The sequence below is a fragment of the Fistularia commersonii genome, chromosome 34, assembly GCF_037954325.1.
Source record: "Fistularia commersonii isolate RoL2024-O1a breed Wild chromosome 34, RoL_Fcom_v1.0, whole genome shotgun sequence".
NCBI lineage: Eukaryota > Metazoa > Chordata > Actinopteri > Syngnathiformes > Fistulariidae > Fistularia > Fistularia commersonii.
In genome coordinates, this window is record NC_141317.1 from 1,040,554 (window position 1) to 1,061,177 (window position 20,624).

Consider the following 20,624-nt stretch of genomic DNA (forward strand, 5'->3'; position numbering starts at 1 on the left):
GGGACGCACCCCTGCACAGCCTTCAGGTGCAGACCCGCCCCCTCGGGCAAAAACTGCATAAAAAAAACTCATATGCAAAACTATTGTTGTCAAAATCTACGAGCAGATGTTATTTGAAAGTAGCGTGGCTTGGGTATGTGATTGGCAACAGAGACTGGGCATTTCAACACGCACGCAAGGCTGACCCCTGCAGCTAGGTGTGTATTGCACCCTCTGAACAGTTGTTTAGCGGGCCCGCTAGAAAACGGGGACACGTAATAATCCGGGCACACACTGTTAAAACAACAACACAAATAAAAATAGGAGATAATTCATTCAAAGAAAGTGAAGTTTTTTTCTTGGAGAGCTGTTTTAGATTTGTTTGGTAATACATCATATACATATACATATACATAAACATATACATATACCTAAACATATACATATACATATACGATATTGTATTTTGTTCATCGTTTGTGACTTGAAGTTTCGTAATAATGCACGAATAAGGATTTAGGTGGACAGATAAATTATAGGAACAAAAAAAAGAGTTAATCATCGCTGCTTGAGACTAATATTGAACTTCTTTGATCAACTGAGTAAATTGTTATTGCTGCGATTTGAATTCGTTTCGTCGAACTATTCCTCTTCATCATCCTATCCAGTTATGCGCAGAGACCATTTTGACCACGGCATTGACCATCATGGATGCACTAAGGGCAGGGGGCAGCTGGAGGTTCAGTTTCTTGCTCAACAACACTTCAACAGGCTGAGAGGAGCGCGGGAATCGAACCAGGAATGTTGGGTTCAAAGGACGACCGCTCCAACAACGCTCGGCGTCGACGCGCCACGACGCGCCACAATCACCCAGCAATTCGGTCATGTCCTTGACGCAGTTCGGTTTTGTTTGATGACGGATCACAACGCAGACACGCAGTAAAGTTGTAAAGCTTGGGTTTAAGAGAAGACAGATGGTTATCTCACTTAATATGATGCTTTTCTGTTGTTTTCATCGAATACGTGGCCTGTCAAATCGTTTGGTCTTGGCTTGGGGGCGTTCCCGTGACGCACGGCGACCGACGCTTCGGACGGGCATATATACCCCAGTTCACGACCGTTACAGACACGTCTTGACCGATTCGTGTGTCGGATACTTCTCCTGTGCCAAGAGAACGGTCACAATGTTTCCAAACCTAACTTGTGAAGTCCCCCAGTCTTTTGCTCCACGGCTGACCGTGGCCAAAAGAAAAGAAGCCCTGGCGCTCAGAAAGGTGAGTCACGTCATCCATTTTTACTTTTGCTTTTTGTTATTCCTTTATATTTTTTGTGATGGGTGGATATGAAACATATTAAATGTACGTCGCTGTTTTTTTTCCAGACAATGAAACCCTTGATGGAGAAAAGGCGCCGTGCACGTATTAACGACAGTTTGATCCACCTGAAAAACCTGATTCTTCCTCTCACAGGCAGAGATGTAAGTCATTTTTTTCACATTTCACATCGATATTAAAAAAACCTTTTGTGAAATTTACATATCTTTAACATTCGATTTTTATTCATTCATTTCCAGAGGTCTCGCTATTCCAAGCTCGAGAAAGCTGACATCCTAGAAATGACTGTGAGATTTCTCAGCGATCTCCCCCCAGTGAACAGCAGCAGTAAGTTCTGTTTGGCATGTTTACCAATTCTCTGGCTTCATGATTGAAAATATTTCCTTTGAGTGAAAATAATCTTCACTTAAACACGGGTGTAATGTCTACAAATGAAGTTATTCAAGTCAAGTTGGCACGACAAGAAGATTCCAACAAGATTCCAGAATCAGAATCAGAAAAGCTTTGTTTGTTCCCAAGGGGCATTTGGGAGGCACATGATGTAGCAGCGTCAAAATTGTGAGCATCAAGAATAAAATTTAGAAAGGAAAAGTAAAAGATAAATTGTATATATATATATTTATATATATATAATTTATTTAATACTTCATTTATTTGATAAACTACTTTCTATACAAATTGTAGTTACGCCCGCTCTGCATTTATATACTAAATATGAGCGGCATTAATTACACGGGGGCGACTTCACTGACTTAGAACCTTCACAGACAGTGACTGTATTAATATCATACTATTTGCAAAATGTTCATGTTGGATCTGTTCTCTTCCAGATTCAAGTGATGGTTACAAGGAGGGTTACAAAGCCTGCCTCCAGCGCGTCTCTGCCCTGCTCCCCAAAACCAAGCTGGACCCAGACGCGTGCCAGCGGGTCAGCGAGTTTATCCAGCGGTCCTTGAACGCCACCATTACCCCCGCCTGCTTGAACTGCTGCGCACACAACTCCAGAACATTCCCTCAGATGCAGCAGAGACTTCTGAGCATCAAATCCGGCTTAGAGTCCAGGCAGGAGAGCCACCCCCGAGGCGCCTGCAGCGCAGCGGCTCCCGGAGCGCAGCCGAGCCCGCAGGCCGCCAGCGCCACCATGTGGAGACCGTGGTAGAAACTGATCGCTGCGGAAAAATCCCATTAAGTGTAATATTTTAGCATTGGGAATGCGTTAAAGCAGGACGTGTAAGTATTTACCGAGATTACAGTTCGTTTTGTCAATGAAAACCCTTATGTAGTCGCCAAATCAAATTATTTGAGTATTGTATACTTCTTTTTTGCGAGCGAGTCTGTTGCTGGAATGAGATGATACGCTTTAGACTGCCGTCGTTTTAAAAATCTGCATGTATGTATACGTTAACAATTTAGCCTTGCCGGAGGACTAAGTGATTTAGGGCCATCGAAACTGCTCTGTAAGACCCCAGGGGTCAGCATTTGTTTAAATTTGCACTGGAGATTTCAGGATACTGAGTCTGTGCAGATTGACTATGTAGACGCGATATGCGTCAAATTAAGTACATCTGTTAGGATGTCTATTTTTTGCTGTTTGGAGCAAATGTTGTACATATAAAAAAATAAATAAAACTGCGATGTCGTAGTTATCCCTCTGGTTTTCTTTGTTTTCACTCACAGTTTTTTTTTTTTTTTTGCTGAGAGGAATATGATCCAAACGAACATTCACTCATCGCACGATGAGGCGAAATCCGAATTTTCTAAATTGTTCAATAAATAAACAGCATTGTAAACACTCGGACTAAAGGCGTCTCACCACAAAGTGATGCAGAGAAGCACTTCCGAATGGGTATATTTAAACTGCAAACAGGTGCGGGTGGATTTTAAAGTATGGAAATTGTTAAGACATTGTGTGTCAACGTTAGGTCAGCCGGGAAAAGACGCTGCCCTCGACCGGGCCTCGGTAGCGCGGTCTCTGCAGCCACCGTGTGGCCGCTGGCCGGAACGACCACCGTTGGTTGCTTCTCTCCCGCCGGCGCTTGAAAGCAAGATGGCTGAAGAAGTGTTCGGTTTACTCCATCATCTCTCATCAGATATTACGATGATTTCACTTTGATTTCAAATCGAGGTCTGGAATTACATCCGTCCGACTATAAGGCCTCAAGTGAAGTCAGACCCCCCTCAACGTATGTAGGTGATTCAGTTACCGGAAACGGTGTGACCCGAGGAGCCGGTGAACCGGAGGAGCCCCCCCCCGCCCCGCACCCCCCTCCCGCCGCCTCATAACGCACGGGGAACCGCAACACGACACCGACCAGTCCCGGGAGTTTCTTGGCAACATCATCATGTCGGTAACGGCCGCCGGAGAGACCGACTCCTCCCTCCAGATATGCAGGTACGGATATTTATCAGTAACCATCACATGTCCGCGTGATTACCGGATGATAATCCAGGGAATCCGTCCCATTTCCCGGTATAACACGCCGCAGGTTCCCGTCCGCCGGTAGCAGAGGGTGTATGCGCGAATGAGTCGGTATGTTTCGTGGGTGATCCGGCCTCTGAGGTCCACGCCATCGGCGCGTATCGCTTCCACCTCAGGCTGAAAGGACACGTTAAGGTCACGTCATCACGTCACGGGAGGGTCGAGCCACTGAAAGTTTCACCCGGCATCGTGGGCTTCCAGGACATAACCCATTTCCAACGCTGTCTTGGACTGTGTTGTCTTTACCGTTTTATTAAGTCATAAAAGTGAATCATGCACAGAACACGGACCGAGGAGCACCTTGCGTCACACCCCACGGACGCGGATGGAATTGACAGACTTTGCAACGAGTCGCATGGTGTTTTTCCGCGGTGGGTTTTTTATGCGGGGGTGTTGTTGCGTGTCATTACCGGTAGGTGGCCCCGTTTTTTATTTATCTTATTTTGCAGCTTCGTGTTCTTGATCCGGCTGTCTGGCGTGTGTCGCCGCCCGGCGGTTCGTTTGGCGTGGTTGCGTGGTTGGCTTGTCCATTCATACTTGCGTCTGGATGAAATCGCAAAGTAATGTAATTTTTTTTTTACTGCCATCCCACTAGAGTCAGCGTTTTTAACTTTGTTTTTCTGAATTTGACAACTAAAGGCCAGTTTTACCTAAATTAGCTTGTTTCATCTCTTCATGCCTCCAGGCAACAACTGAGTTGCTTGCTTTCTGTTTGCTGAAAACAAGACAGGATGACCCTTGTTTTTGTGCCCCTGAAATCACAGGCATGTCCGAGCCTATTTGGTTTTTATTTTTCCCTAATGTCTGAGGTGGATGATTTCTTTGTCAAATAAAGAAGTCAAGTGGCTCATCGGTGTCTGCTTGCTTCTCTCAGACTGAGGCAAAAGCTGTTCTTGGAGGCTCCTGATGCCTGGCCATCATAGTCCTTTATGTTTCAATCAGGTCTGAAAATTATGATCAGTGATTAAAAGTTGAACCCACTGCTAGAAATCAAATATATGAAAAAGAATATGAGTTAATTTGCAGTGTCATTGGTTAGAGCTTTACAGTCTGATATGCACGGGTTTTGTTGCACCTTAAGGGTAAATGTAGCTTCTTTTATTCAGGGTCAAGTGTTTTTTTTCTGTTTGAGATCAACTGTCGCTTGTAACTGCACCTACAAGGCAGGTAAAAGAAATCAAGTATATGTGGAGGTTGGGATGTAAGGTCATCATGGCCTCACACAGTTGTCAAAATAAGAAACTGTTCCTTGTCATAAAAAACTACCGTCTGACGGTATTGTAATATTTTGTGATGCAATATCATATTTGAATGGTTATTGTTGCACTTTTTTACTTTTTTATTCTGACTTGACAATGTGTTTGGTTCTGGGGGGTGTCTCAATAGATATTGCAGATTTGTTAGCTCGCCGATATAATTAAGAGCTATTCCATGGCTGCAGCTATTATGCTGCATGCCTAAAGCTTGGTTTCTTTGTGTATGAACCTTGAATTAACTCCTGTGGACTTTTCTAGCTGTGTCGTGATTGAATATCGGGATGCAGAGGTTTCTTGAAATTGATACGCCTGGACTCAAGGTCAAAGGTCACCATTACCTTACCGATCATGTTTTTTCACAAGAAGATGAAACTTTTTTTTTTTTATTGTGACTGCTAATTTACCATTACAAACCAATCAACCTGCTAATGTGGACAAGCCTGTTATACATGAGTTTTAGGTATGTATGTCACTGAGATATCAGTGTGCCTTTGTTTGACTAATACCTCCAATGCTCAGCATATAAAAAATGTTCACACCAATTCACAATCCCGTTTATATGCATTTGTTTTCAGTAACAGTTACTAGTCATCAACCAGACCTCACAGTGATTTCACCTACAAAGGTGTATAAAGGCAAATGATTCAAAGATTCCCCTTTTTGAACAGAACTCCATATTTTTGCCATTATTATTGGCAAAAAAGGTAAGAATGCAATGTCTTTGTTGTGTTGTGTTAAGAGTTCTACTTTGAGAAAATGCATTCATCGCTTCAATGTGCCTTTTTAGATGGGTTTTTAAACAATAATTTTTCATGAAATGGTCTTAAAGCAAACATTGATTTAATTTTAGTGTGAAGTAAACTGAATGATATCTTCTGAAAAATGCTCAATTTTATTGTTCATTTTCATTTCATTTTCAGAAGATATGCATGACAGTTACAGCTTTAAAACTGTTTTGCTCTGTATGTGAGCTGGATCACTGGTACTTGTCTTGAAAGGGTTAGGTATTTGTCAATGTTGTAAGGATGTGATCCTTGCGTTTTTTTCATTTTTTTCTTCCCAAATCAAACACTCAATAATGTTTCAACCTGCATATTCTGCCCCAAACCTTGAGAAAATTAAAAAATAACTGAATATGTTTATGCACGGCCGGCAGGTACAAGTCATCTTTGAAATGGACCATTAGACTCCCTACACTAGATGTTATGCTTTCGTCACTCATTGTCCAGTTTGGAGGTGAAAAAAGGCATTCAGACACTTCAGATCTGACATGTGCATAAGTCTTGGCAACTGTGAAAACAAGAATGCGTAATGCGTCATGGGCATGATTTAATTTCTCTATATTTTCTTTATCTCTTGTTGACTCATTTTGAAAATTTTTCACGGCAACTTGACTTGAATTTCTTCCCTTAAAGACCTTTCAACTTTCGCCCGAGAGGCTTCTTCACTTCGACATGAACGGCATACATTTATGGTCTGTTTGCTCTTGTTGGTTTGTCAGTTTAATTGTGTTGCCTGCAATTTTAGGAATACTTCTTTTTTTTGCTGGTCAATGAATATCTGAATGACTTGCACAGAGAAGCATAAAACATCATGATTGTTGTAGTTTTCCCCTGTGGAATTTAATCAGATACATTGGCTGCTGTTGTGTCTCCTGAGCTTCTCTACGATCCTCAGTCTGTCAACTCTTGCAACTGACGCTTCAGGGTCCAGTCAGACCAGTTGGGATTGTGAGGGAGGTTCTTGTTAAGCCAGTTTGACGTCATAGATCTCAGATATGAATGAGGTTAAATAGAGAAAGAAAATGAGGTTGACAGTAAAGGTTTCCAGTCAGACTGAAAGGATGCGTTGCTTTAGGCCTCGTAGCAGCAAGCCAACAGATGAAGTGGATAATAGACGCATCCCATCCGAGAAACGCCAAGTGGCTCATGGTCAGGAGGTCAGCAGAAATATCAGGGAAGTCGGGGGGATGGAAGCTCAGCAGGACTTCATTTATCAACTGAAAAGGTAGTCTATCCTGATGGTGAACACTCTCGCACCTTTAGGTGCGTGTGGGCGCACACACATACACACACACACATTACAATTTGATTCGGTTAATAAGGCGCAAGTTATCTGAGATGAATGCCCATTTAACACCATCACATTGTTTGTGTCTTTGTTTGTGTAAGTGTGAGGATATTTACAAGATTAACCAATATAAATAATAGTGATCCAAATAATAGTGCTGTTAATTCTGCTGTTGTATGTATGTATGCATGTATGTATGTTGTACTGCATTGCAGTACACAGGAAGTCTGCTTCTTCTGTAGGATATATCACCAACAAGCATATTTAATTCAGATTACATTTTATTTGTGTAATCACAAACAAGAAACATGTCAATTTCACCATCAACATGTTAGCACACTGGCTAAAACTGCCAAGATCACGTGACTGAGATTAATCTGTATTTGATAGTGACAACACTGGTTGTCTGTTCACATCCGCTTATGAATCAAGGGACGGCAATACTGTGGGCTTTTGTTTGATGCTTTCATTGTAATCACACCCAGTCTGACACATGATAAGTGAGAAGATTGCCTAAGAGCCACACACACACACACACACACACACACGCACACACAGCTAGCTTTCATATTATGTCCAGCACTTGAGTATCTAATCACAGACATTGCACAGATATTATGTAGGTGCTACTTTCTTAAGGAGCAGCTGCATGTCCACTGAAGTGGCGACAAGATCACTTTTCAAGGGTAGACCTCAGTGCTGATTAGTTTACACAATAAATGAACTACAGCTTAGCATGTCTTGCAATTTGATCTGTAGTTGCTATTAGTGGTCTATCTTGGTCTAATGTTCATTTTTGTTATTTTATTGTGTCTAAAAATACAATATGCTAATTTCACAAACCATCATTTGACTGTCAAAATAACACCCAAAAATAATTAACAAATCTGTTTATTACAGGATTATGCGTCCAGATGATGCCAACATTGTGGGCAACGTCCACGGAGGAACCATCCTGAAGATGATTGAGGAAGCAGGAGGCATCATCAGCACCAGACACTGCAACACGCAGAACGGGGTGACAGATTACATTAATACTATGCATCAAACAATTTCATTACATGCATCGTATCTCTACAATCTATTACACACTTTCATCACCAGCTTTCTTGAAACAAGTAGATATTCGGTGGGTTTTACGTTTGAAGATATCTTCTGCTGTATAGATTGAATATTAGTTGTTCCATTAGAAGTACTACTTTTTAATGAAAATATATTTTAAGCATCCTTTGACTCTACATGCCTAATATGAACGCTCTTTCGCAATCGGAATCAGCTGTTGGCTATGTACCATGAACAAATGATGTTTCAACTCCTTTTGTTAGAAACTGGAAATGCTTTCTGTTGTGAAAATAGCTGCAGGTAAAAACTCAATTTTCCTGTTAATTTGTGCTCTAGAATTCATGGTCATGATACAAGAAGTGGGCATGAGTCTCGTTTGTACAGTGGTAACCTAAAGCACTACGTTGCTAAAAGCATGTAGGTTAAGGATTAGTGCAAATCAAAAATATTTAAATGCTTTTTTTTTTGTTGAGAAGTCCAAACCAGTCACATTCTTGTAGTAACAGTTCCTGTCTTGAAAGATTGGCAGTTACAAATAGTTCAGCCTGTGTTGAAGTGTTTTCAAAGAAGTTGAACCAGAGTCCACTGGGGAAAATGTTTCCTAAAGGATTTCTTTCAGAGAGTATTACTCCACAAGCAGTTTTTGCTCAACCATTAAACACGGTGTGGTTCAACACTACTACTAATCGCAACTAAGAGAGCAGTGAGGGCACATCATGCTCCTCCTGTCTGTGGGTAAATTATGATTTTCCGCTAATGTGCTACAAAATCTAATTTGCAATCACAGACCATCTGTGAGAACTGCTGTGTAAACACAGGTAAAAAAAATGCTATGACAGTTTTATTTGCTGTCTTTAATTGTTTTCTTTGGCACTGGTGTACATTGGCAGTGTGACACTATCCTGAGCTGTTGCTTTTTCACAGTTCATTGACTAGCTATTGAATTGAAAAGGAGGGTTATCAAATAAGAGAGACATGATAATGCATTAAATGTAGATAATGTTTGGAAGTTTGGCTTGATTCATAACTCCTAGTGGGTTATGTGACTTTCATTAATGTTGACTGCTATATAAAGGAAATTATTTAGAACCTCAAAGAAAAAATGAATATTTCTTTTTATCTTTTTCTTTAACCCAAGTGACTTTGCTTGTTTCAAAGGCTTATGGATACAAGAGTTATCTCACACAAACTTCGCATCGTCTTTACACTGGACGATGTTGACCTTATTTGATTTACAACATCCCATCTAGGAGATGTTAAAAAGTGCAATAATAAATTTTACATCCTATGCCTCATGTAGTTTTTCAACACGAAGTTTAAAAGAAACATTATTATTACTGAAATATGTAGTTCTATCAGAATATTTGATTCGATTCAGTCCTCTTTGCTTTTTGATGGTTGGGGTCAATCTATATTATCACTCTAATATCGGTTGCCGTGTCGCCTACAAGAAAATTCCTTCAACTCCATGTCTGCCTTTGGTCTCGATAAGACTGTATGATAAACCTATCTGTGTAGATGTTCATACCTTTGACATCTTTTCATCTGTTACAGTACGTACAGAATTCGCCTGATAACTCTACTGATACAATGCTGATAATAATGACCAAGTCCATTTGTACAGCTTCCTTCAATTTGTATGGTGTTTAAAAGCTCATTGGACAACACCAGCCCTGGAGGGGTTATTTTGGATGTTAAAAATTTTTTCTTGCTTCTTCATCTTAGTTTTGTTATTGGCTTTTGGGTATTATTACATTTGATTTGGAACATGTGATTTGGAAGCATTTGCAGTATTTTGAAAGATTCCGATTAAACCCTGATTGTGGATATTTGTAACACAAGTAACTCATCACATACAAACATGATTCTCACATTTTTTATGACAATTCCTAATGGTGAGAGGTCTATTTAGGACTAAATTATTTGAAAAACTGCCTGTTTTATCATGTCAGACATTATAGTACCCCTAAGGTTTGTTTGATTGGAGCCACTACAGTTTATGTCGCCATGGAAATGTTGCCGTATTTGTGAATATCATATCTCTTTTTTGATGCCTTTCATTCTGAGAGGGCAATGGCACATTTCGATGTTTAAAGTGGCATCTTATCAAGAAGGCATCTTAAACAGTACTGATATTTCCAGTATTTTACCTGGTTTATTACATTTCTGTCCCTCAAACTTAATTGGCTTGTTGACTTTGTCCCTCTGCAGGACCGCTGTGTGGCAGCTTTGGTTCGGGTGGAGAAGACAGAGTTTCTGTATCCCATGTCTATTGGCGAGGTCGCCCATGCCACTGCAGAGATCACTTTTACCTCCAAGCATTCACTGGAGGTACAGGTTAAAGTCATGGCAGAGAACATTCTCACAGGTAAATCATGCAAACATAATCATTGCATTTGAGTCAAAGCCATTACACAAATTAATGGATATGACTCATAATAGTGTGTTTTGTTTATCATCTATCCTGTCATTTGTATTTGTTTTTTTCTAGCATATTTATCAAATTGCAATTTTTAGTAGTAATGGGCACATTATGTCACACTCCGCTCACAACCCAAACCTCTCTTAGGACTTCTGGTTAGAAGGACCCTGAAAAATGTTGCCTATTTAGTATATCATTTCAGTCTAAATGTGATGTTCCGTTCTGCAGTCAGTGGAGGGCAGCATACAATAAGTAAACCAGCACATGAACGGTGAAACAGTGCTATTAGGAGATCTAGCATTAAATGCCACACATGACAGAGGAACATAAATCATAAGATTCTGCTTTCTGAGTTTTTATGGTATTTTATTCTCGTCCATTTAGATTTTAGTTTATTATTAAAGTGCGGTATGTACACGTAATGTGTGTGCACACAAAATGTATGAGGGGCTTCACAGGGTGTCCTGAGGGTTGATCATATTGGGCCGACCTTGTGTATCTCTTAACCTCAAATGTTAGTGACGACAGCAGTGCACAGCCTGTCTGCAGCAGCCGGATGTCTTATGCTACATGTGCTTCAACTTTTGAGAAGACATCTTTATACATATGTAGACATACATGGAGTATTATGGGTAGAACTGTGTGAGTAATTACAGTGAATTAGCAGGATATTGACCTATAAAAAAGACAGCATATTGTTGCACTGAAGCTTGCGGTCTTTAATTTCTTTTGTAATGGATTTACATGGGTTTAGAAGGAACTGTAGTGTTTCAGAGAGCCTCAAAAGAACCCATCTTACTTTTGATGATCATAGAGTCGAAGCAAAAGAGAGAAATAGGGTAGGATAGATATGTGGAGGGGAAACAACCCAGTTTATCAATGAGCAAAAAGATGGGAGATGGAATGAAAGAACAAGAAAGTGTAAGATCAAGAAAGAGAAGAATGAAGGAAAGGAGGTGCGAGAAACAAAAGAAGTATCCTCTAGACAACTGTTACCGTAGCAACAGGCTTTTACTGGTTGGTCGGCTGGTTGCTGGGCTGGAAGCAGGTTGACTGAGGCAGAGTTAGAGATAGGAAATGACAGGTGGAGAGCGATGTACATCCATCCAGGCATTGTCACGGGCAGCCTGCTACAGGAACAGGGCTGTCAGGGAGGAAGGATCAGCAAGAGAACTGATAGACAGAAACACTCCAAGCTCCATTTGATCTGAAGCACATCACTGGATTTATGATTCAGTGCAGTGATAGAACTAATCTTGTAATTTAAAGAGCATTTTAAATGAAATGTAATCATCTTTATTTCAGAGATGGGAATAGGAGTTAAAAAACATTCTAATGATGCTAGTGTGTGTGTGTATGTGTGTCACACATGGGACATTAGTTTAATTTCTATGAATAGTTAAGAAGATAGCTCATTTTAAAGAAGAGCCAAAGTGTACACATTATGAAGTTTTTTTTGTTAAAGTGTAATAAATCAAAGTGTGGGTTCAGGATGGGAGCAGTGTGGGTGTGGTGGAGATGAGTGTAGATGCAGGAATAGAAACTTTTCAATTCAGGTCTCTCAGGGTGCGTAGGCCAAACAGATTCTATAATGGATTTGCTCCATTTAGAGTGCAAATTACACACAAATTCTAGTCACACTGACTCATATTCTACAATATCATGTTTAATCCTAGACAAAATAAAGAACAACAGATGAATGACAAGTTTGTTTCCACCTCTTTGAAATACAGGTAGCCTCCAAGTTAAAACGATCTAGGAAAGATGATGCAGTTTAACCCCGCTTATGTGATTATTTTTGGGTTCGCAGGTCAGCTGCTAATGTCATGTTTTCATCAAATGAATCTGATATTAGCAAGTAATTGTACTGACTAGTATCCATTTTTGTGTACAGATCTTGCACCTGACCCATTATTTTTGCAGGTCAGTCCTTTGTCTTTAAATATTCACAGGGGGATATAATATTTTTGTTGCAATAAAATATTCACCTACATCCTAAAAGGAAGTTGTGCTTTCCTGCCAAATTCAGTGGCTGTCATTCCTGTTTAGTATATGGTATCAGTAAATACATAAGTTCAGGTTTCACATGCCAGTTTTCCCTGACACACATACACATTATCTCCCCCTCTCTCTCTCTCTCTCTCTCTCTTACACACACACACACGTACACACTCTTTTGGTTGCCCATCGTGTCTGATGATGACAATCCTGCTATGGCTATTTGTGAGTCTTGCTGCGGCTATAGAATCCAATCCTTGATCCACACTGTGCCGCAGTCAGAGCAGGTGAATCCACAGGCTGAGGTTATAGATATGGTGCTGGCCTCATGTCTCCTTATGCGTTTCTTCATCCGCCTATCAGTTTGGTCATCCTCAAGTCTGTGCACTCCTTGTTGGCACAGCCTCCGCCAGGTGGAGCGCTGGATGGCAGCGTCCTCTGGCTGGGTTGGCTTCAGGCTGCACTTCTTCATCAGGATTTTCAGTAGCCCTGTGTATCGCCTTTTCTGCAGAGCCGTGGCTGAGATGTGATTGGCCAAAGAGAACTTTCTATGGCAAGCGATCTTTGGGTGTCCTGATGAGATGGCCAACCCGTGGCCTCGATACTGACGCAGTTGGGTTTTCCGGAGTATTTCCGTGTGTGGGACGCGGCTCCTCCTGGATATACCCAGGATGCAATGTAGGTCTGACGTGGAAGGCCTCGAGGATCCTTACATGTCGTGCGCACAGTGTCCATGTTTCACAAGTGTAGATGAGTGTTGTTAGGACTACTGCCTGATAAACAGGTGTTTTAGTGCAGAGGTTGAGGTGTTTGTTCTGAAAGATTCTTTGTCTGAGTTGCCCAAAAGAAGATGATGCTTGATTGATCTGGTTTCGTATCTCCCTTTCCATGCTGCAGTCGTTGGAGAGGAAGCCGCCGGGGTATTTAAAAGATTCTGTAATTGCAAGGGGCTGGTCTGAGATGGTGAAGGTTGGCGGGTGAGGTGGGTGAGTAGCTGTCCACAGCACAGTGCCTCGGTCTTTGCTACATTTACAGAGACCCAGTTTGCCATAGGTAGTTGCAGCAGTTGTGAGTACAGCTTGAAGTTCTTCTGGTTAGTGGGCCACAACTGCACAGTTGTCCGCATACTGTAACTCAGTGATGTGTTCAGAGGTTACTTTTGTGAAGCCTTCTGATGTTAAAAAGGTTTCTGTCGGGCCTGAATTACCCCCGTAATGCCACTGTGCTTCTTAATTTTTTCACATAACAGCAGTGTCACAGATAGCAGGAAGATATTAAAAAGTACTGGAGCAAGGACACATCCCTGACGCACCCCAGTGCAGACCCCTGAAAGGTTCACATTCCTGGCCTCCAGCAGTGACATGTGCCATCATCCCAATGTGAAACTTCTGGAGTATAACAAATTTTCTTGTGCAGCCAAATTTCAGGAGGACACTCCATAGGAGCTCCCAGTTGACAATCTTGAAAGCTATTGATAGGTCAATGAAAGACACACACACACACACACACACACACACACACACACACACACACACACATTTATTCATTAAACATTTGTCAATAACTGAGGCAAGGGTGAGGTTTGCTGCATGTTTTCTCTTTGCACATGGCATATATATTCAAGAGTTTATAAATGCAAGTATTACACTCGTGTTTTTTTCATTTTACTGCATACATGCATGCTTATGCCTGTGCATGTGTGTTTTTTTTTATCAGCGTTTGGCCCTTTAAAAAAGGTTCCTGCAGGGTGGAGGGGAAAGAGAAGATAACGGGAGCAGACATTATTTGCTTCTGTCATGTTGGCTTAGCATCAGGCCTCACACACTGTAGCCCAGTCAAACACAGATGCCAAGTAGATGTACCTGCGTACATGGGCAAACACGACGCATGCATGCACACACTGACACACACATGCAGCGTGTAGGAATGACCTATGTGCATGCACAGACTGATATGCGCCTGCTGACACATTCTGCATAGAAAAAGTCACACACCTACGCTTTCCTACACCCACCAACCAAGATGCCCTCCAAGCAGGCATTTCTTCACAAAAGTCATGTACTGAGGCAGGGTTATTTTTTTGTATTCCCAGAGCTATCTTTTTTTCTGAGAAAAAGACTGATGTAACTGGCAGGATCATGTAGGGATTAATTTAATTTAGTGGTGGTATTTGTGTATGATGTTGTGTGCTTTTATTCAATATTTATACACCTAGACCATTGTTTAGTGGAGGGAGCAACATTATAGATATGCATTACATTCTGTGTTCCATGTTAATGGCGTTATGCTTATTTCATGTGTGTGCATGTGTGTGTGGTAGTAGAAGCGGGCATCCAGGTTCTACAGTCAGTCAGGCAGCATCTCATCAGGCAGGCCTCAGTCACTGCCCCCCAGGGGGAAGGCTGCCTACTGTGGGCACAAGCCGTGATGATTGTCCCCACTGTGCAGATTGCACATGCGCACTCACACATAGACATACACACACTTTCACTTGCAGATTTGCATAGACCCACGTATATATGTGCAAGCTTGCAGGAGAATCCATGTGAATTCATTGACAAACACACATTCTCTGTTTCACACAAAGCCACGAAGTCCACCTACATTCACACACTTAAACATGCAATACAAAACACAAGCTGAGGAAGCTGAAGATTACATATTGACGCATACTCATACGTATATTCCCATATTCATACATATTTATATACGTATGAATATGCACTTAGAGCTCACACAAAGATAAGCTCACCAAAAATTCCCACCGTTGTATTAATGCTTGTATTGCATGCACACTCAGAAGCACATCTGCATAAACACAGCATACGCAGATCATGCCCCCTCAACACACTCGTGCACATGCATAGACACAGTTAAGAGCAAAGCATTATGGGTGAGGCTTAAAATAAGCATGACAGTTCTTGCCACGATCCCGGTGGGTCACACAACGACATGTCTTTCTTTGCAACCTCTGCAGATAATTTGAAATGCCTTGTTTTAGGCTTAATTTAATATCCATTTCTCATTTCACAAAAATGATATCATTACTCCTTTTTTTGTTATTAATTCGGCCAGGCACTAGCTCCCACAGCTGAAGCACTGACATATCGTATTTCTATCATCTAAAATTTGACAAATCATATTTCAAAAATTAGATAAAATAAGATTTAGAACCAAAGACATTCTGGAAGACCTGAGGATGTTTTTACAGGATTCAAAAAACCTCTGCAGAACATCAACTGCAGGGCAGGGTTTCATCCTACGGTTGAATGTAATAACAATGTCTGATACTTATGGCAGAACAGAGATGGTCACAGTTTTAGTAATTTTGCTGAGTCTTAGACCATATGACATATTACTTATTGGTTATAGGTATTAATTGGGTATTGAATGTTAGTTTTATAAGACTCAGTCCCAAAACTCTGCTTCTGAAACGGTTTAATTTATTTGTATTGGGCTGCACCGTCCCAAAGCCAAGCTCTGCTATAGTTAAAAGTAATGGACTACTGGCTAAGCGCAGTGGAAAATCTTTGGTTATGATCATGGGGATCAAGTACTATGAGCAATTCTCACTGCACTGTCTCTGTTCCTGGAACACGCTGTTCAGGAAGGAGAAAATAAAACAAAGTTTTTTTTCTCCTGCTCTAAGGGGTTTGAAGGCTAGTGGGTAGGAGAAAGGGGAGGATGGAGAGGTGAACAAGTGAGGGTAAGGGCAACTGCTTGAAGAGAAAGAAGTGGGTAAGAGTGAAGTGGATAAAAGGGAAGGCAATCTGCAAAAAAGAGTAAAGACAAGGAGGGACATCAATGAGCCCTTCATGGCATTTCAAGTTTTAAAGAACAGGAATTGTGAATGTGGAACATCTCAGGAACCAGGCAGAGATTGACGCTCTAATCTAGGATTAAAGGGGATTGGAGATTTCATAAGCAGTGCTGGAAGGACAGCCACCCACTCAGACACCCATGTGAACAATTAAATCAATCCCCAAAAGCAGCTAATTTGTGATTATATGTCGCAGAGCATACTGTTTGGGGATTCTGCATCTTGAAATGGTAAAAAATGTTTATTCTGCTTGTTTGTTTACACCTGCTCAACAAAGGCAACTAATGTTTTTGGCTTATATATACTGCTCAGGGTACAGGATTTCAATTCTGTAATCAGTTGAAAACCCCCGGGCTTGGGCAGATTGATGAATTAAATGTTTATTTCAGCTTGTCCTGCAGCAGACAGCTATTCTATGTGTCGCTCTGCTTTCCATTGTGCATTTAAGTGTTTTACTAGCAGCTGGGCTAAAGTGCTCTTTGTTGGCAGTCATATTCTACTGCAAAATCATTCGAGTGATGCTAGTTGGATCATCTACCATGTGATGTTCTGCTGCTTCCTTGCGTGATGTGGTGCAATATATGACTGTATGTGTCAGATGTTAGCTCCAACATCATACTGTCAAAAAAAAAGGGGAAAAACAAGGCTTTGATGCCATTATCTTGTATTTGAGCCACAAGCAAATCCACTCTAGTCACTTTATTCAGGAGTTGGAATTTTGATTACACTTTTAATTCTTGTCATCTATGTGGATGATGTCTTACTCTTTTTATTCAGATTTTTTTTTTGTTTACATTTTCATTTAAGATCTTGTTTGTTTTTTATTGCAAAATGTCAATCACAATATACATGTTTATTAACATTACAGATAAAAATACTCTAACAGGGGTTTGCCAACTGTTAGACTGCAGCTCCGCTTCAGGTGTTTGCCTGCACTTTCCAGATATACTTGACGTTTAATAAGGTCAGACCCGACTCACCCATGCTAAATACCAAGTCCTTGCATCGCTACCCAACAAAAATGTTCCACAAAAATATGCGATCCTTATCTCATTGCTACCAGCATTTGATTTTTTGCACTATCTGACATTCCTTGATCACATTTTTTAGTTGTTTGAATATTTTGTTTGTTCATTCTTTTGGCAGCATGTAAAGCTTTGTGTGATGTTTGTCTCATGTAGTGGGAACAGCAATAATGCCATTTTTGTGGATATTTTTCAATGACAAAGAAACTGCACCAGTGTATCACAATGGTATGGGTATGGGTCAGGGCTAAAACTGGGAGGTAGAGCATAGTGAGAGGAAGGGATAGTTTTCAGGGGAGTAATGTATGACACTATTTGTGGAGAAACTATGAGAGTGAAATGTATGCAACTTTATCATCGTTTTCAGTAAATATAGGAAGCTTTTCAGGTGATTTAACTGGATGTGTTTTGGTAAACAGGAAATCAATCCACCCGGAAATAGTTTTTAGACGGTGGTTCTTTTTTTCCCCTCCATTCTGAGTATCTCTCTCGCTTATCTTCTTCCCCCCTTCATCCTAAACGCAATTCCCTTTAAAGGTCCAGCAGGATCTAATAATAGACTGGAGTCTCTCAGTCTTGGTAAAGTCAAGGATATGTAAATATGCCTCCGTTTCTCCTGTGGGCAACTTCCTGGTTGCTTGTAAGGTTGAGATCCAATGAAATTTGGAGGAGAGAAGAGTGGTTGGCATGGCAACGTGGTCTGGCTGTCAGTACGGTTTTAACTCGGGTGTAAAATGCAAATGTTATTCCCCAAGTGTAGCCTGCCATAAGCCTTGGCTCCCAGTCTCTTTGCTTAACTTCATACTTTCATTTGCGCACACATTTGCAAATTGCAAACAGCAAAGTCATAATACTTCACAAAATCTTTTATTCATGTGATGTTTGGTCTTTAAATGATATCATTCTCATTATTCAGTAGCAATAATATATATAAAAAAAGAAAATGTCCATTGAACTGGTCAACACAATAGTTGCTTATTCTGTGTCAATAAAAGTATCCACTATGTTCATGAGACACCCTCATCAGAGGATGCCTTCCTGCCCTGTGCTGTCTTTTGTCTACCTGCCTGCCTCCTCCTTCATTTGACATAATAACACAACCTTAGAATAGACTATCTTTCTCCTGGAGAATTAGGCAAAAAAGTGTTGAGCAAATGGAACAGATATCACTATGACAACCTCTTTGCCTGATTGCAATGATATGAAACTCCTGCCAGTATTGTCTTCTGGTCTTGAGGGTTCTTGGTTCTTGCAGAAAGTCAAAGTAAATGCTACAGCTGCCTATCACTTAAAATATTTCATGTACCACATGGAACTACATGGAAATATTGGAGACAGATTTGAATGTCATTAGGATAGAAGCTTTTTACTCTAATAATGATTTTTTTCAAAGGATGAAAAAGGAGATTTGAACAGGGTCTAACTGACAGCACTTGACATGGCAAACAAACCTCTCATACAACTTGAATATATTATAATGTGTCTTGTGTCGTCCTTCGTTTTTCCCTTATCGTCTTATTAGTTAGATTCATTGAAAGTGTGTTAAAATGAATTGTTATTCCCAGATACTGTCAATATTATTAGGCAGAAAAGAAAAGAGCATTCAAAAATAACCAATGACATTTTCCCTGTTACAAGAATTCAACCTTTTCTCTGTGACTGCAGGTGCCAAAAAACTGGCCAACAAGGCGGCACTGTGGTATGTCCCCTGCTCTCTGCAGAATGTTGACAAGATCATTGAGGTGCCACCCATCAAGGTACACAGAGTTCGTTGCTCTGACATTAATAGACCAAAGTTTGCTATTTTACCCTTTTGTAGTTTGCTGTCAGCTCCTATTTGTCGCACTTCCTTCACACAGTGTCTGAAATGGCATTACCAGAAGTTGTAGAGGGGAATTCATAAGAGGCTGTCAGTTCAATTCAAAAATATTATTGAGTGCCAGCTTGATAAGGCTATACATTCATACGGCACGGAACCAAGGCATGAGCGTGTACAATTGTGTATGTTCACACTGTTGCTGTTCTGTCTGTAGTATGCCAGTGCGGAACAAGAGGAGGAGGGCAAAGTGCGCTATGAGGCTCAGAAGAAGGAAAGACTGGAAACCAAAGCGAGAACTGAGGAGGCTCTTCCACCTCCCGCCAACCCAGGTAGACAGACACAAAGACCTTGAAATTGAATCTTAATACTGGAGGGCTTGGAGCCAAAGGGGTGTAAGAGCTCAGCTCTAGCCTCTTCAATAACTGTATTTGCTTTTGAAAGTTCTATGGTAATCCATAGGTTGAGGGATGTCAGAGGTCAAGATGCATTTATCCACGCTGAAAATGTCTTGCCCTAATAGGGCAAATGCCGTTTTTGCTCCAAGCTCACAATTTCAATGACAACATTGTAGAAAATGTGTTTCTTTCAATACTGATTGTAATGCTGTTGTTGAAACATCATCTTTTTCATTGTGTTTGAAGGTAATGATGCCTTATTATAGGTAGGTCACCGTAGTATGAATTGCAAATTCCACAACTGAATATGTAAATGGTAAATCTGGTGTTTTGGTTTCGTAATCGGAAATTATACATGAATAATACAATGAGTATATGGGACATTTTGAGTAGACATATATGATTAATTATTGAGGTTAAATACTGGCAGAGGAACTGGGAAGAATTCCTCCTGTATGTGAACACGCAGAGGCACGTTTTTATTAAAGTACTTGACATACTAGATAGAAATTCCTTATCATCACTTTGAAGTTGAAGATTGAGGTGCTCATTTGCTGTGTAAATGTATTGAAATATAATATATTTCACTACATATAAATGTAGTGAAATTATTAACAAATTCTTCAATTTTGTCATATTCATTGAACTGCAGAGGATGCACCTAAAGGTATGGTCTGTAATTTTGCTCAGCATGCTGCATGTCATTGCAATTCAGTAAGAGTTTTGCTCGCTGCACATAAAGTTTTCCTTAGTTGTGGCTTCATGGGCAAAAATTCTCATATTAAGGTTTTTGTATGTTTTGCAGAACAGCACACTGTAGGTTTCAGCCAGTCCAGTTTGATCCACTTGGTTGGTCCTTCTGACTGCACACTACACGACTATGTTCACGGAGGTGAGTCAAACCCTCCCACTCATTTCAACCTGACAGGTTGATTATTTGGAAGCATATGAATGCCAGAGAGAGG

General features: G+C 40.7%; 2 protein-coding genes across 4 annotated transcripts in view; both read left to right on the forward strand.

Annotated features, from left to right (window-relative positions):
* The first annotated feature begins 1,163 nt into the window (after nt 1–1,163).
* On the forward strand, nt 1,164–2,472 carry LOC147214145 (transcription factor HES-2-like). The gene is made up of 4 exons (XM_086141906.1): nt 1,164–1,253; nt 1,361–1,456; nt 1,553–1,640; nt 2,144–2,472. Exons 1-4 carry the CDS (start codon nt 1,164–1,166, stop codon nt 2,470–2,472), a joined length of 603 nt encoding a protein of 200 aa, XP_085998032.1.
* Nucleotides 2,473–3,576: 1,104 nt separating this feature from the next.
* acot7 (acyl-CoA thioesterase 7) overlaps nt 3,577–20,624 on the forward strand; it is a 55,698-nt gene continuing 38,650 nt past the window's right edge. The window contains exons 1-7 of one of the 3 annotated variants that reach the window (XM_086141383.1): nt 6,859–7,055; nt 8,019–8,136; nt 10,392–10,548; nt 19,111–19,202; nt 19,479–19,593; nt 20,312–20,326; nt 20,465–20,551. In XM_086141383.1, coding sequence (XP_085997509.1) covers nt 6,892–7,055; nt 8,019–8,136; nt 10,392–10,548; nt 19,111–19,202; nt 19,479–19,593; nt 20,312–20,326; nt 20,465–20,551 — 748 coding nt within the window. In that variant the 5' untranslated portion in view covers nt 6,859–6,891. Of the gene's footprint in view, nt 3,706–6,858; nt 7,056–8,018; nt 8,137–10,391; nt 10,549–19,110; nt 19,203–19,478; nt 19,594–20,311; nt 20,327–20,464; nt 20,552–20,624 lie in introns of those variants that run through there. The other 2 variants (XM_086141385.1, XM_086141384.1) reach the window with 2 other exon arrangements.